Raw genomic sequence first — 16,425 nt, forward strand, 5'->3', positions numbered from 1 at the left:
CTCAGCTCCAGTCCTCAGTATAGCTTTGGTCCAGATATTGACAAAGCAGATGAATTCCAAAAATGAGGTGAAAGTAGCCATCCTTGAGGTTTAAACAACAATTAATTTAACGTGTCATCTAGGAACTGTGGTAAAACTGATCATTAAATCAGGGGAATCTCTCCTCTGGCTGGAGTCAAACATTAAAAATGGAAAACATTTATGAAGTTATGAAGATTAATAATTTACAGTCCAAGACCTTGATGCAGTACTATTGTTTATTAGAACAGTGTGATATAGACAGCTATTCTTAGTTGCATCTTCAACAACCTTTCTTCCATTACGAGGTCAGACATGGAATGTTCATTAATTGGACAATATTTAATTCTGTTCACAGCTACTTAGTAAGTAATGCAGACTGTGAGGGACTGTTGCAAATCCAAGGCAACTTTAACATAGAACACTACAGCACAGTGCAGTCCCTTCGGGCCTGGATGTTGTGTTGACCCACATATTCCTTTAAAAATGTACTAAACCCTCCCTACCCCATAACTCTCTAATTTTCTATCATCCATTTGCCAGTCCAAGAGTCTCTTAAATGCCTCTAATGTTTCAGCCTCCACCACCATCCCTGGCGAGGCATTCCAGGCATCCACACCTCTCTGTGTAAAAACTAAACTTACTGCTGATGTGTCCCCTAAACTTCCCTTAAGGCTTGGGATGATTCATGGCAATGCACATACACGGAAATGACTATCTCTACCGGAGTTTAACTTCCTATTCAGGAACATTACTATTGCCAAGTTCACCACCTGAACAGTCACATAAAAGCTGTAGGCCTGGCCTACAGGCCTGAGTCTAAGTACTCCGCTGCAAATAATTCAACCCATGACTACGAAAGCATTTCAGCACGTACAAAGCACGTCAGGAGTGTGATGGAGACCATGCCATTTGTCTCGATGAATGGAACAAAGAACATCCAGGAAACCTGACATCATTGAGGAGAAAACAGTCACTTGGAGCCCATCCACACCTTAACTGGTCACTCTCTTCAACCCCAGCATAACGTGCTATGGAGCATTTCATCTGCAAGATACACTGGAGCTTTTCATTGAGGTTATGCCAACTCCACATCATTTGTATCTAGCAGATGGGAACTACGGTGTCATTGTGATAAGAAAGCTAGGTTGACAGATGTAACGCAGCATGTTTAAATATGTGTGCCATGGTTACTGATGTTTTCCTTTTTTATAACTTTTTTTTAACTTGTTTTTGTCTAGCCAGCATTCTCCAGGCAATGGCTCTACTAATATGTGCTGAAATGTATCAGATACATAGACTGCAGCAGATATGTGAATCGTACATTGTTACACAGTTACAGAGCATGCCCAGCAGAGAGCTGGCATCAACCAATCTCAGCATTGTGAACTTGTTAAACAAGGCCAAGGTAAGCCAGCACGTTCTGAGAATGGAAGGGTTCCTGCCATTTACAGCAGGAATATACCTTTTGAAAAATAAGTATTGAATTAACTCTTAAATTTGATTTAGCCTCATAGAAAGCTGAAAACATTAATTTTGCCAGGCCAATTCAGATAACACACTCGTTTCCATTTTGATTGAATGACAAGTTGAGAAAAAGCATGTTCTGTGCTGAATCTCACAATCTTATCATGAAATGCTGTCAATACATTTTTGTGTAATTTATGTTTATCACGTTATTTGCAATTTTGAATTATTTTGAATGACTGTTTCCTAATGCTGTCTCCGTGAGCTCTACAATATTGTGTCTGCACAGGCCACCATCTCTTTTCACCTTGATGCATTGCCCATGATGCACCTAACTTTTATGGTCCCATGGATCCAATTTAGTTGAAGACCTTTCTGATATAGTTATCCTGTGAGACAGAACGATGATGGAGGTGGCAGATACCAATGCCCTATCGCTGATGCACCCCATTGCCTTTAGACTGCTGATGCTGTTAAGATCATTTTGATCATTCCTAAAGGCCTATAATAATTAGCAACATTTAAAAAGTTGAAATAAAATTAAGCAATTAAAATCAATAAAAAATAAACACTGAAAAGCACAACTAACCGATGTAATTAATCTAAACAATAATATTAAATCAGGAAAAATACTTTTGATAATATTTTCCATCCAAATCTGTGATGCCAGGTACTGAAATGATCTGTTTTACATATATTGTGGCAGGTGTAGAGCTGAAGTGCCATTTGCAGAGTATTCAACTCTTCAGCTTTTAAGCTCAGTGCAGAGTCCAGCAGTGGAGTGGGAGGTCTGATATGCCAACATCTCATCTCGATGTGTGTTCCACACTTGATATTGTTGTTCACAGGCACAGATGTCAAGAATACAGTGACTTGCACACCCAGCAGTTCTCCCTAGAATTACCACCACCCATTATTGAGATCGGAGGAGTCAATGAACTTCCCAGTCTGGACATTGACAATGTGACAATGACCAGGGAAACATTGCTGAAGGGAAGTTGTATGACTGAGAACTTGTGAACAATTCTCAATGCTAGTTTTACTCCTGGGACTGCAAATGCCATTCTTAGTCTCCTGGATAAGTTTGCTCTGGATTTCTGTCTGTGTTTATTAAGCTATGGTGACCATGCAATACCTAAACACTGTAATGCACTTATTGTGCCTGTTTCAGGATTTTAATGGAAACCATTTGTAGGATGCATTTTGATCTGAAATATTTTATTTTAGTTTCACAATGCAACACGATTGTCTACCTGGTTACTGCATTTCATTGCCAACAACTACCTCATCTTCAGTCAGAAGCTGGAATTTCAGGAGCTTTCTGGTAAGGGTTCCTTTTGCATATATATCTCCAGGCAAGCAAACAATTTTACATTCTCTATAAAGATTTATTCTTTTCCCGCATATAGCCAGCTAACTTAGCTTTCCACTGAGGTGGTGCTGCTGCCTCCAAGGGCAGTCACATTGATCAGGTTCTGCATCAAATGTTTTCATAATCTTTTTAAGGTGAGCCAAGTATTTTCCCACTTTCTTTCAGTTTTTACCTCACTGTTAAGCAGCTTTTCTATGAAAGCAAATATATTTTCTACAGTCTTCTTTCTTCACTGGTATTCTAAATGTTGTGAATTACAAAAATAATGTTCAACATAATTTTTTAGACATACAGCACGGTAACAGGTCCTTCCAGCCCATGATCCCGTTCTGGTCAAATATCTCATTTAACCTCCAACCCCTGTACATTTTGAAGGGTGGGAGGAAACTGGAGCACCCGGCGGAAAGTGACGCAGACATGGAGAGATCGTGCAAACTCCTTACAGACTGCACCAGGTTCGAATCCAGGTCGCTGGTACTGTAATAGTGCGGTGCTCAGAAAATCACCATTTCCTCTGCCAATTTTAAATGGGGTTGAGACACAAGGTACCAGTTCTGGAGCATACACTAACCTCCTTACAAAAGCAAAGGAGGAAAAACCCAACACCCAACCCCAACCAACCAATTTTCCCCTGCAACCGCTGCAACCGTGTCTGCCTGTCCCGCATCGGACTTGTCAGCCACAAACGAGCCTGCAGCTGACGTGGACATTTACCCCCTCCATAAATCTTCGTCCGCGAATCCAAGCCAAAGAATTAGTTCAAATTTGGCAAAGCAATTATATTTTTAAAAAAAAGTTTATAAAGAGGAAGGAGGAAACAGGAACTAAAACAAGCTAACTCAAAATGGATTTGAAGTATGTGCTTGATGAATTATAACTGCAAGGAAGTGTATGGGACTTTAATATACAGGTAATAGCATTGAACTGTTACAAAGGAGAGCACGTGATTCAGCTACCTCCAAGAATTATAACTGCAGCATCGTTGCCTCTATAAAGCATAAGAAAATCAGAGCCTTAAGCAGCTCCAGCAAAGCTTGTCGACAGTAATAGAAAATACAGATGAGGTGGTGCATCTGTCTTCCTTTGCCATAGCATCTCTACAATGTTATGAGATGCCCCATGCTACTGCGAGGAATTGGGTGATCACCCTGGCAGGGATTTGTTATGCCATATTCTACAGGCATATGGATAGAACACAAGAATTTGGAGCACGAGATCCCACCATTCTTTCTGACGTAGTAACCTTTCATCTCTTTTGTATCAAGTATTTTTTTTTTTGCTTTAAAAATTATTCAGACTGCTTACACCATTCTTTGAAGAAGAGAATTCCAAAAAGCCTCAAAGATAAATGAAATCTTCTGTCCTAAATTGATGATTCATTTTTAAATAGTGTCGTGCTAAGTTTTCTCATGAGGAAATGTGCTCTTCACACCCATTTGGCAAGCCTTTCAGAAATTTGTCTGTTTCAATAAAGCCCTCTCTCTTCAAAACATCAGTGGATTTAAGCCCAGCGTGTCTAACCTTTCCTCATAAGGCAACTCGCCCAGTCTAGATATTAGTCTAATAAACCCCCTATGAACTAGTCCCAGTCCATTAATATCCTTCCATTAATGAGACCAGTACTGCAGCCTACTCCAGATGTACCGGTAGTTTCACCTGTGCTCTATAAAACTGAAGCATGATCTCCCTACCTCTGATTCAATTCCCCTTGCAATTAATTTTTCATTAAAAATAATTAATTTAATTTAGACATACACCATGGTAACAGGCCATTTCTGCTAACAAGCCCATACTGCCAAATTACACCCAATTAATCTCCAACCCCCGGTACATTTTGAAGGGTGGGAGGAAACTGGAGCTCCAAGGGAAAATCCATGCAGACACAGGGAGAACAAACAAACAAACTCCTTTCAGGCAGCATGTGATTTGAACCCCGGTACCAATTGCTGGCACTATAACAATGTTGTGCTAACCGCTATGCCAACCATTCCATTAGCTTTCTGAACTAATTGCAGTACCAGACATTTGCACATCCAGATCTCATTGAATCTTACAATTGCAATATCTCACTACTTATGTGTTTCCTTTTTATTTTGGCCAAAATAGGCAAATACATATTCTACTTGGCAGATATTTTGCATGCTCACGTAACATATCCCATTGTAACCTCTTTTCACTGTACTTTCCCAATAGCTTGGACTTCCTTATCCACATGCTTCCAGTGACTTGTACAAGGACACCAATGATCCTTTAAACAATCACATTTCTCACTCTGTCATCACTTGTAAAGATGCTCTGTATTTCTGTTTTGTGAACCAAAGATGATGATGTCACATTTTTTTTCGTCTTTTGCTGAGTTTGTCTATTCTTTATATCTACCTTATTCATAATCCACTTCAGTTTTATTTTTACCCTGCCACATTGACCACCGCCAGTGGGCTGATATCGCCTCCAACTGTGCATCTTGGCGCCTCACAGTCCGGCGGGCAGCAACCTCCTTTGAAGAAGACCGCAGAGCCCACCTCACTGACAAAAGACAAAGGAGGAAAAACCCAACCCCAACCAACCAATTTTCCCTTGCAACCGCTGAAACCGTGCCTGCCTGTCCCGCATCGGACTTGTCAGTCACCAACGAGCCTGCAGCAGACGTGGACATACCCCTCCATAAATCTTCGTCCGCGAAGCCAAACCAAAGAAAAAGAAGAAACCTGAAAGCATTACATTTGTTCCTCTCAGCCAAATAAGTAATATGGATTGTGAATGGCTGGTTCTTAAAAACAAATCCTTGCAGTACCTCACTAATTTGAGCATCAGAGCAAAAAGGTATGTTTTAAAAAATTTTTTTTGCCAGTTAATAAATGCTCAGTCTTCATCAAAATGTTCCCCCAAATGCTGCAAGTTTGGAATTACTGTATGGGGCCTCGTTAAAGTATTTTGAGAATTTAAATACTCCATGTCCATTGGAGTGACTGAATTAATCCACAGTTACATCTTAAAATAATTGGGCAACACAATTTTCCTGATGGGATATAGAACAATTGCTTGAAATACACTGAACAATAAAAACTGGCAGAAAAACAAGAAAATCTTGTGCAGTACACAAAATTGCTGAAGATCAGGCAGATATCAGAACAAAAAAGTGGAGGGGATGGAACATAGACTAACAGGTAAGAGGTAAACGCAGGTAGGAGGGTTAGAAGAGAAAGATGCTAACAAGTGAGAGGAGGAGAAGGCAAAGAAAGATCGCTCTGGGGCAGAAGGGAAGGGTGGGGAACTGGAGGGAGTTGGATAAGGGAATGAGAAACCTGCAGATGCAGAGTGGAAAGGCAGAGAGAACCATAGGGAGCCTTTTAATTCACATCTTTGTCATTCTGTTTCAAAAGGTCCATATGATGCACCATTAACAATTTAATTTCCATTAGTAACTCCAATGTGTATATTGGTTGTGATGAAGTCACTGTATACAGCAATTTTTTTTTTTTGCAAAATCTATGGAAAGGATGTGCAATTTTTTAAAATATATGTGAATTTTACATAAAAGCCTGTGCAGGTGATCCTAAATTATGGGCAAATAAATAATAAAAATAGAAGGCAAACAATTCCATAGAGTAGAAATTAAACCTCACCCAGTTGGATCAGAATCAAAAATTGGCAAGCAGAATTATAATGTGAATATTAAGAGACTCCTATAGAGAGGAGCAGTGCAGTAACTGGACTTTCCTGTTCTGTATCTATGATTTTAACAGCTTTGTTTTATCCGTCCATTTATTATCCACACTAGAGACTTGTTAGACTACTTCAGCTACGACTCGTCCACTCTGCTGTCAGTCTGGAGTCACAAGTGCATCTACAAATTTCCTTCCATTTTTAAATAATAGTCTCATGGTCACCATTACTGAGACTTGCTTCTTTCCTCTCCAAATTCTTTTATTTGATCCAGAAACCCTAGGTGCCATTGGTATTTTTTAACACATCCTTTGATCAATTGACCTGGCCTTGTAGAGGATTGCAATCAATAACTCGTCCAGGTTCTGAGGCGAGACCTCCATCAGCAGTCTACTCTCCTGAGGAACAAAGGACCCAGACTTGTCTTCTCCAGCCAATTCTCTATTTGATACACAAGATCCACACCTCCTCAGAGGATTGAGGAGCTCTCTGAACATACACATGCATGTATTTTATACTCCCAGCACTATCTGAAATTAACCAATCGCAAAACAATCTCCTCCTATGTGGCAACCATTATCCTATTGATATTAAGATAAGTAACGTCTGTCTACAAGTTGCATTATGTTGTGGACCAATTCCAGAGATGCGTGCCCTTCCCCTCTGGTATTTTTAGTTTTTGTTCCCCTAATTCTTGTAAGTCAGATGATATTAGATCAGGGCTATTGCAATTTTATCAGCTAGGCTATCATTGTTAGGCAACACACATCCTAGTGTTCCCCCCCCCCCCCCAACTTCCCTTGGGTATCTGCAACTATCACAGCATAAGCATTAATTAAGTTGTATGAATCAACATCAGTCTCAACTAATAGACCCTTACCTCCACATTCCAACCTTTGAGACTTTTACAGTCTCACACATGACCTCAGTCAGAGATGATAAACCTTAAGCCTTACATCCCCAGGTCAGAGAGAGGTTACTATTACAGTTTTATAAGCAAATAAATTAATAAGTGACATCTAAGCTGAAAATGCTAAAAAGATTCTGGGTCCAAAGGTATCAGGTGAACTACATTCCCAAATATGAGCATGGCTTCCTTCCTCCATCTGTATAACCACACAAGCTATCACGCTCCCCTATTCTTTCATCCTTTTGAATCATCACACTCCCTCCTTCCAACATCATTCCCACTCAGTAACCCAACATGGGCTTCACACATGTTAGTACTGTGGTGCATCCACAAACAGCAATGCCCAAGACTACAACTATGGGGATCAGAATTTGTGTTAACATAGCTCCCCAGGGTCCATAAGGATCAGTGAGTTACGCTGAGAATGAGTTTCCCACACTTTTTGAAGGACACTTTTCAAATGCTTCGCTAATTATTCTCAATGCATCAATAACATTGGTCATGCTATCTTCTGAGTCAGGAATCAAGGTGACACCTGTGTCATCTGTCAAATTCATTGCAATGCAGAGTCCACTTTGTCGTGTCAAAATATAGTCTAGTGCAATCTCATGCTGTGAAAGCTTGCTCTTTTAAGAGTTCAGCAGATACACTTTTCTCATTATCATTAGATTCTATCAAGGACTGGGCTTTGGAGCAGGCTGTATTGATATATGACATTGCATTTTCTGTGCCACAATATGTTGCCCTATTCAAGGTGTCTTTGCAATGTGTAATATTTGGCTGCCAAGATTGTGAGGTGTAGTTTTTATCCAGAGCCCTACAGATAACTGAGAAAGTGCTGAGGGAACTGTAAAGGCATGGTGCTTAAAGTGATATGGCCCTTGTGCAGCTATGCTGAGCTCGCTACATTCTGGGACCCTTGGCTTCATTCTAAATACGGATTTCCATTGTTTTGGATTCCGTCCACTTTATTCCCAATGGTTCCCTTTTTTAGCCACTTCATAAATCCCCACCAGCTGTTCTTTTCCACTTTCATTTTTAAAAATGGAGACTTAATTTTCTGTCCCTATTTTCCCTTTCCCTACTGGGGCTCCACATCCCGCTTCTAAACCCAATAAAAGCAAAAGGTTATGGAACAAAATAGACAAATCTAAACAGTCTGTTTCTGCATATTCTGCAGTGATGCTTTTCATGCAGACTTTTCTTTCAGTCCTCTCTTTCGGATTCCTGGCTGGTACAACTCTCCAGCACTAGTTGAGATGAATCCATAGTCCTGTCACCTTTATCTTGACTGCAGTGGGTGGCAACAAGATCACCTGGAATAGTCCAATATGCCTCGGCTGTTTCCACTTTCTATTAAACTTCTTTATGTACACTAAATCTCTGGGATTTACCTGCAGTTTGTTGTGTTTCACTGGAGGTCCTTTACCTAGGAATAAACAGATCTGACAGACAATGTTAATCATTACAAGAACTTTCCTAGTTCTTCTTCCAACACATCTAAACTTATCTCATTGCTACTGAGCTTAATCACTGGCACTGACATCACCCATCCAGTCACTATCTTACATGGAGTTAAATGGGTACTGTTTCTAATGGCCATTGATGCGAACGGTAAGCATTATATCCAGTTCAAACCTGTTTGGCTGCAGACTTTTGCCAGTTTGGCTTTCAGGCTACCATTGCACATTTCTATTATGCTGGCTGGTTGTGGATGATACACCCAAGAAAATTTCTGTCTAATTCTCCTAATTTCACACAGTGTATCTGTAAGTTCATTTGCAAAATGAGGTCCATTATCACTGCTAACCATCTGACTCACTCCAAACCTTGGGAAGATTTCTTTTGTAAGCCTTTTTGCTACTGTTTTGGTGTCTGCATGCATGATGGGAAACTTCAACCCACCTCAACAACCAATTGTTTATTACTGGGCAGTAGTGCTTTCCATCTGCGTGGTTGACCATGAGTATGTAGTCCATTATGAGATGAATAAATTAACCCACAGACCCTAGTGTGCTAGGAATTCCTTTCTTTATGTTTGTTTCCTGGCAAATTTGACATCTTGAAATTGTATTGTTCACATATTCAGTCAATTTCTGTATAAATCAATTTGGTTCCGAATTTTATTCCTCTCTCTCCTTTCAAAGTGGCTCACTTCATGAGGTGCTCTGCAAATTTCCTGTATTAATGAACTTGGTGCCACAATCTTTCCTGTCATAGTTTGTCTCCACAGGCCTACTGTTTGTCCAGGGTGCACCCTCAGCTTTTCCACTAACTATTGTGGCCTGTTGTGCTTCAATGAAATGCTGTAAAGGCACCTCTTTTATTTCTACCAACACTGCTTGATTTGCCAGTGAATGCCTGACAGTGTTCAAAACTCTCGGCTGCAGATTTTGCAGCCTTGTCAGCATGGTCATTACCAATGGACCCTGGATCAGTGCCTCTTCCAAATTCCCACACATTTCATCACTGCTGATTTGGGTGGTAGTTTTATGGCCTCAAGCAATTCTCTAATTTCATGCATGTACCTAACAGGGTTTTCTCCTGCAGCGAGTAGCCCTTTCCTAGCCCAAACCATACCCCAGCTATGAACCATCTTCCTGCATACCTCTGTCAATGCTACGAGTTTGGATTGTTTTGCATTGTGACCTAAATTCAGTGCTATTTCTTCAATAATCCAGTACCATAGTCGAGAAAGGATGACCCATCCTTGAACAACAATCTGGATCTTGCAACGGGTCTGTATACAGGTCACTTCTGGCTTGGAGGTCTTAATCCACAATGGCCTGGTGCTCATGCTCTCCTCCATCATCTGGTGTCATCATCAATTCTGAAGGGTTGACAGTCTTACACCTCAATTGTCAGTCCCAGTTGTGTCAGCAGAACCTCATAGCCCATTACTCTCCTGTGCATGAGAGATTTTCCTTTGCGCAATAATGGTTCTACTGCTTGTCATACATAAAGGGAAACTTCATGTCCAGTGGTTATTGGAATGTCCTCGTCCACTGTGAATGCAGCTGCTGCCAATCCTCTCGCACCCTGTCCCCTCTTGACTGAGTCCATGCGTGTGCTACATTACACCACAGTTTTGTGATTTCCACCTTCCTTCTGGGTAAGAACGGATGTTGAAAATTCCCCTTTCTCCACTGCTGAACAGATAGAAAGGCTTCCCATCGTCTGGGAGTCCGAATGTAGATATCCTTTGCAGAGCTTTCTTCAGGTCTTCAAATGTTGATTCCCTTCAGCCTCTGGGATTTGGTCTTGCCAAGGCACAAGTCTCTGAGTGGTCTTGCCATTTCTGCATAGTCAAGAATCCACTGCCTACAATAACCAGTTATTCCCAGGAAACTTTGCATTTCCTTCACCGCTCCTGGTTTTGGCAGTGTCGTGATGGCCTCAATTTGGTCTTGGAGAATCTGCTTGATTCCCTATCTAATACGTGCCCTATACTGGCTTATACTTAATTTGTTCCCAGCAGAATTGGAGCTTCACTTTATGCCCTTTCTTGGCCAGCAGATTAATAAGAGCCTTGCTAACTTCCAGTAAGAGATGGGCTGCATAGCAGGTGATCATCTACATACTCGATAAGTAAAGCCCCTTTCACACTGGCACTTGAAAATGGGAATTAACTGCCAATTTATCTGTTCACTGCCACTTTATCGGGGGGGGGGGGGGGGTCCCAAATCAACCTGGGAATTAACCGCCTAGGGACGCTATATCATTGCTGATTCCCCCATTTCGAATCAGCATTCTGGGTTACCCAATGTGAATGGGCGACCTGGAACGCCGGGTCCCATTAATGATGCGACGATGATGTACTTGTGCGCATGGCAGGTTGTTAAAGAGGCAGGAAATGGAAAGAGCAAAATATGTTTTTTCTCCCACACAACATTTGCATGATTTTTCCATTAGGAAGAGCCTCCAATATGCTGGCATTGGTCATTTGTACTGAAAAGAACAAAGCCAGCTTTTTTCTGGGTCAATGCATCATTTTATATAGCAAGCCTTATGTGATGGCATGTTAGACCTCTGTGAAATGTACCTGCCAGACTGATGCAAGCACACAGGCACTAACACCACTCATTGTACCTGGTAGGACTGGTTGTCATTTCACACCTACAGAAGGCGATTGGTGAGTTAAGAGTTGAGCAGAGTTCACAGCCCGGTTGATATGGACTTGCCCTGCCTGGTTATTTCTTTTCACGCTGATATCTCATGCAAGTTCTGGGGTGAGATCTCAATCAGCAGACTGCTTTCCTGAGGAATGAAGTACCTAGATTCATCTTCTTCAGCCAACCCCCTTTGATAAACAAGGATGTGGGAAGTCCATCACCTTCACACCTTTAGGTCCATACCTGCACCTTTTTATTGAGGCACCTGTCTGCTTTTTGCTCATATATTGAAGGGCTCAGCCCCGAAACATTGGTTACCCTTTGCTTCCTCTGGTTGCTGAGTGATCGATTGACTGAGTTCCTCCAGCTCTTTTCTGCAGACTTCTTGCAGACTTTCCTGTTTAACTTAGTTGCATTAAGGAAGTTAGAACAGGAAAATAAATCTTAACATCAATACACTATTCCACATTAATTTATTTTTAGTCAAAGAGGACTTTTACTGAAAAATAACATGCATAATAAATGCTGGCGATGAAAACTAGAACCTTATTTTGTCTAAATATTTATACCGATTGAATATTACATACAACTAAAAGAAGCAAGGTCAGGAATAATAATGAATAGTGTGGAAAATCTAGATTTTAAAGATGAACATTTTCCAGCAGATTTGCATGACCTTCAGCAGGATTAACTGAGCAAGAGCTTCACTTTTCTATGGTTCCACTGTCAGATGATATACCAACCAATCTTCTATGCATGGTATGATGAGAAGAACAGGATGAATCTAAAGAAAGCTCCTTGTCCCCCAGATGAATGGGCCCCCTGCATAGCCGTGGCCGAGATGAGGAAAATCTTATCCAAGGTGAACTTACACAAGATGGCAGGACCAAACTAGATACCTGGTTGGGTCCTGAAGGACTACACAGACCAATTGACGGAGGTCTTTACATCTTCAACAGCTCACTACAGCAGTCCATAGCTCCCACAGGTTTCAAGTCAACCACATCATCCAGGTAATCAACTATGGGTCTCAATGACTACCGCCCTGTGGCAGTGACCTCCACAATAATTAAATGCCTCGAGCATCTGGTGATGGAACGCATCAAAGCACACTTCCCAGAGATGCTGGACCCATTTCACAGACAATGCTATTGCCTTGTCGCTTCACTCCATCCTGATCCACATGGAGAACGATGCCTCATACACTAGGCTGCTATTCATTGACTTCAGCTGGGCGGATAATATGATCATTTCCCAGAAACTGGTGGAGAAGTTGTCCTCGCTAGATCTCAAGATCCCTCTCTGTAACTGGATCCTGGACTTCCTAACAGAAAGACTACAGTCTGTCCAGGTTGGTAGCACGCTGAGCACTGGAGCACGTCAGCTCCTGTCCACACTACTGACCCACAACTGTATCACTAATGTCAAGTTTGAAGATGACACGGCAATAGTTGGTCTCATCAGCAACAATAGGTTGCACTACAGAGAAGAGGTGGAAAATCTTGTGAAATGGTGCGAGAGTAATGACCTGATACTCAATGTGGACAAGACAAAGGAGATGATTGTGAATTTCAGGAAGACCAGGAATGACAACCCTCCACTACACATCAACCACTCTGTAGTTGAGAGAATGGAGACCCCTAGGTACTTTGGAGTTCACTTAACTAGTGACCTATCATGGACACTCAACATCTCGACAGGAAGGCGCAACAGTAACTGCACTTCCTGAGAAGACTGAAGTGGGCAAGGCTACCGGCCACCATTGAGTTAACCTTTTATAGGAGCTCTATCGAGAGCATCCTGGCTGGCAGCATCATATTGCTGTAAGTTGCTGCAGAAAAATGGATCAGAGGTCAATTGACAGGACCATAAGAGTGGCAGAAAGGATCACTGGAATCTCCCCCCCTCTCAATGACATGATCTACCAGGATCGTTGTCTGGAAAGGGTGCGCAAAATCAATGAGAACCCCTTCCACCCTGCACACAGCATCTTTCAGCTGCTCCTGTCAGGGAAGAGATACAGGAGTATCAGAGCTAGCACCAGCAGGCTGAGGAACAACTTCTTCCCACAGGCAGTGCAAATGCTGAATGACCAAAGGAGCTGGTCACTCTAACTATCCAAGACTCTCGTATGTGCAAAATATTTATTTTATTTGTAGAGATGAAATACTTGTCCTACATATGTATTGTCTGTATGTGTGTTATATCTGGTTGTGTGCATATTTTGCACTGAGTTTTGTCAGGTTGTACAATCAGATGATGATAAACTTGACCATTATTAAGGTCAAAGGATTCCATATTCCAATCTTGTAAAGATGCAGAAGAATAAGGTGCAAATGAAGAGGCCTTGCTACCATTTAGCACCAATACAACTGAAGCAATTTTAAACAATATTTCTTGAGTCAATGGACTGATTTATATTTTAGGTGAATATTTAGTCAATGGCTAGAATGCATCATGGATCTACCTTGTCACTGCATACCTGGAGTAATATTTAAAAATCTGAATTGTATACATTAGTAGCTGGCCATGTGGTGGCACTGGAAAATACATTGCCTTGACCTAATGAGAGAGGCAATCAGGCTTGACATGACATAGAAAGCACTTTCAAGAAAGCAATAAGTCTAAAGTGATGTGTATATGACATGAAATTATTTGTGATGAAAATCAGTAAAATGCTCATGTGTTTCTCATTTCTGAGATGTTTTTGATCTGAAGATGATCACAAACCATGACACCAACATTGATAAGCTATATATTGTTGAACAGATGCAAGAGTAGTGATTTGTTGTTTCTAACATCCAGCACATACTGAATTAAAGCAGGAACAATTTAGCTCATCCCTATTCTCAGACCTTTCTCCTTGGCTTCCATTTTTTCTTCCTTTCAGGTTCTTACCCAGTTCTCTATTGAATGTCACAATTGATTCTGCTTCCACAACCTAATCTTTAAGTGCATTCCAGATCATAACCACTCATTGGCAAAGAATTTTTAATTTCACTTTTGGTTTCTTTGGTCAATCACCATTCCAGTTCCTCTGTTTATTGGCTCTTCCACCAAGTTTCTCTATATCCTGTTTCATTTAGTGTGAATGTCAGTCTAAAGGCTAGTACAGGCTGCAACCATTCATAGCCGTGGAGAGACTGAGTGGCAACAAATAGCACTGGCGATTCACTACTTTGGAGAGAAGAATGAACATTTGTTGCTTTTTCCAGGGTCACAAGTGGTGAAAGTCATGTGAGTGGAACACTGAAGGAACAGCCATGAACAAGAGCAGGAATGACTGTGTGATAATGGACAATTGGGATGATTTCCCCCTGTCAGGGGAATTATTGTACCCTACCGTGCCCACTGTACTGGTCATTTTGATTGACCCATATCTGGGTTTTGGAAAGCATCATGAAAGTCACTCGTTTTGTTTCCCCTACATAAGGAAAAGGGGAGTTGTGACAACTGTTCGCACAAAAGGATCTTTTCTCTGGAAAAAAACCTCAACAAGGATTTGGCAGTCAGATTACTCAGTCTTTCCCACCTCCTTTGTAATTACTTCTGTGCATCAGTTTAAGAGCCTGCATTTTGACAATGGATTTCTAAGACTGAAATTTGGAATGACTTTCCAGAATTGTGCCTAGGCCAGTAGTTCTCAAACTTTTTCTTTCCATTCACATACCACTTTAAGTATTCCCTATGCCATAGGTGCTCTGTGATTAGTAAGGAATTGTTTTCATCGTACCTAATTGACTTGTTATGTGCACAGTTTCATAACTCCAAAGGAAATGGGCCAATGACAATTTTTATCAAGCAAATTATTTCAGGAACAATTGGGTCTAGAGCAGTGATTCTCAACCTTCCCTTCTCTCTCACATACCACCTTTATTAATCCTAGAGCATTTATGGCAAAGGGATTACTTAAAGTGGTATGTGAGTGGTAAGAAAAAGGTTGAGAACCACCGGCCTAAGCAGTAATGGTTTGGGTATCCCAAACATAGGCACACACAAGTACATTCACTCATAGTTGGGTTTGATTTGACTTGTGTGTTATATTATTAGTAGTAATTAATAAATAGAGTTTAAAAGAAAAAATTAACACTTGCCTTGGTGAATTTCTATTGTTGCTGGTCTGCGGCATAACAATCCATTCTCTTTAGGATTTTAAATGGCCAGTCTTTAAAAATTCAATCTAAGGAGAACAACCCCATCTTCTTTTGTCTATCAATGTAATTCCAGATTCTCAACTCTGGAATCATTTAAATAAATCTCCTTTGCATCCTCGCAATAGTTTTTTTGTGAAATGTAGTGTGCACAAATGAATCAATGTTTTATTATTGCTTCCTTGCATTTGTACTTGATGCTTGAAATAGTGTGATTCCTGAAATTTGCTAATATAGTATAACTCCAATGATACAAAATCAGATACTCTGAAATCCTCAGTTATATGAATGTTTCTAAAAATTTTGGATAAATGAGGAAATCCGAAATCTTCATGTATCCAAATTTTTTTCGGAGCTGAACTGACAGGACCTAGGCTCCCGGTGGTGGCAGCAGCAGACCTCGAGGAGGTGTCAGTGATCAGCGGCGGCCAGCATTTTCTTTTGTGCAATTAAACACTGTTACAAGTAATTTGCTGTTGCTACTGGGGATTTTTTTTTAAATGACTGGTTCTCCGAAAAAAAAACAAACGCTTATCCAAAATGGGCCCGGTCCCAACGATTTTCAAAAATCAGAGTTGTACTGTATAACATCTTAAATGAACTGATAACATTTCTGTTAATTAGGAATGCCCATTTACCTCCTTTGAATAATTTCAAATCGATTTTTCACAAGGGAATGCCTCAGAAAAAGATCAAACAGCACAATAAAATAAGTCCTGTGAGAGCAGC

General features: G+C 40.8%; 1 protein-coding gene across 3 annotated transcripts in view; it reads left to right on the plus strand.

Moving 5' to 3' along the window:
- The window catches only part of rhobtb3 (Rho related BTB domain containing 3), a 181,528-nt gene that overhangs the window by 164,647 nt on the left and 456 nt on the right, over positions 1–16,425 (plus strand). For all 3 annotated transcript variants that reach the window (XM_069891828.1, XM_069891846.1, XM_069891837.1), the window contains 2 exons: positions 1,260–1,426; positions 2,713–2,809. In XM_069891828.1, coding sequence (XP_069747929.1) covers positions 1,260–1,426; positions 2,713–2,809 — 264 coding nt within the window. The remainder of the gene's footprint in view (positions 1–1,259; positions 1,427–2,712; positions 2,810–16,425) is intronic.

The sequence above is a fragment of the Narcine bancroftii genome, chromosome 1, assembly GCF_036971445.1.
Source record: "Narcine bancroftii isolate sNarBan1 chromosome 1, sNarBan1.hap1, whole genome shotgun sequence".
Classification (NCBI taxonomy): Eukaryota; Metazoa; Chordata; class Chondrichthyes; order Torpediniformes; family Narcinidae; genus Narcine; species Narcine bancroftii.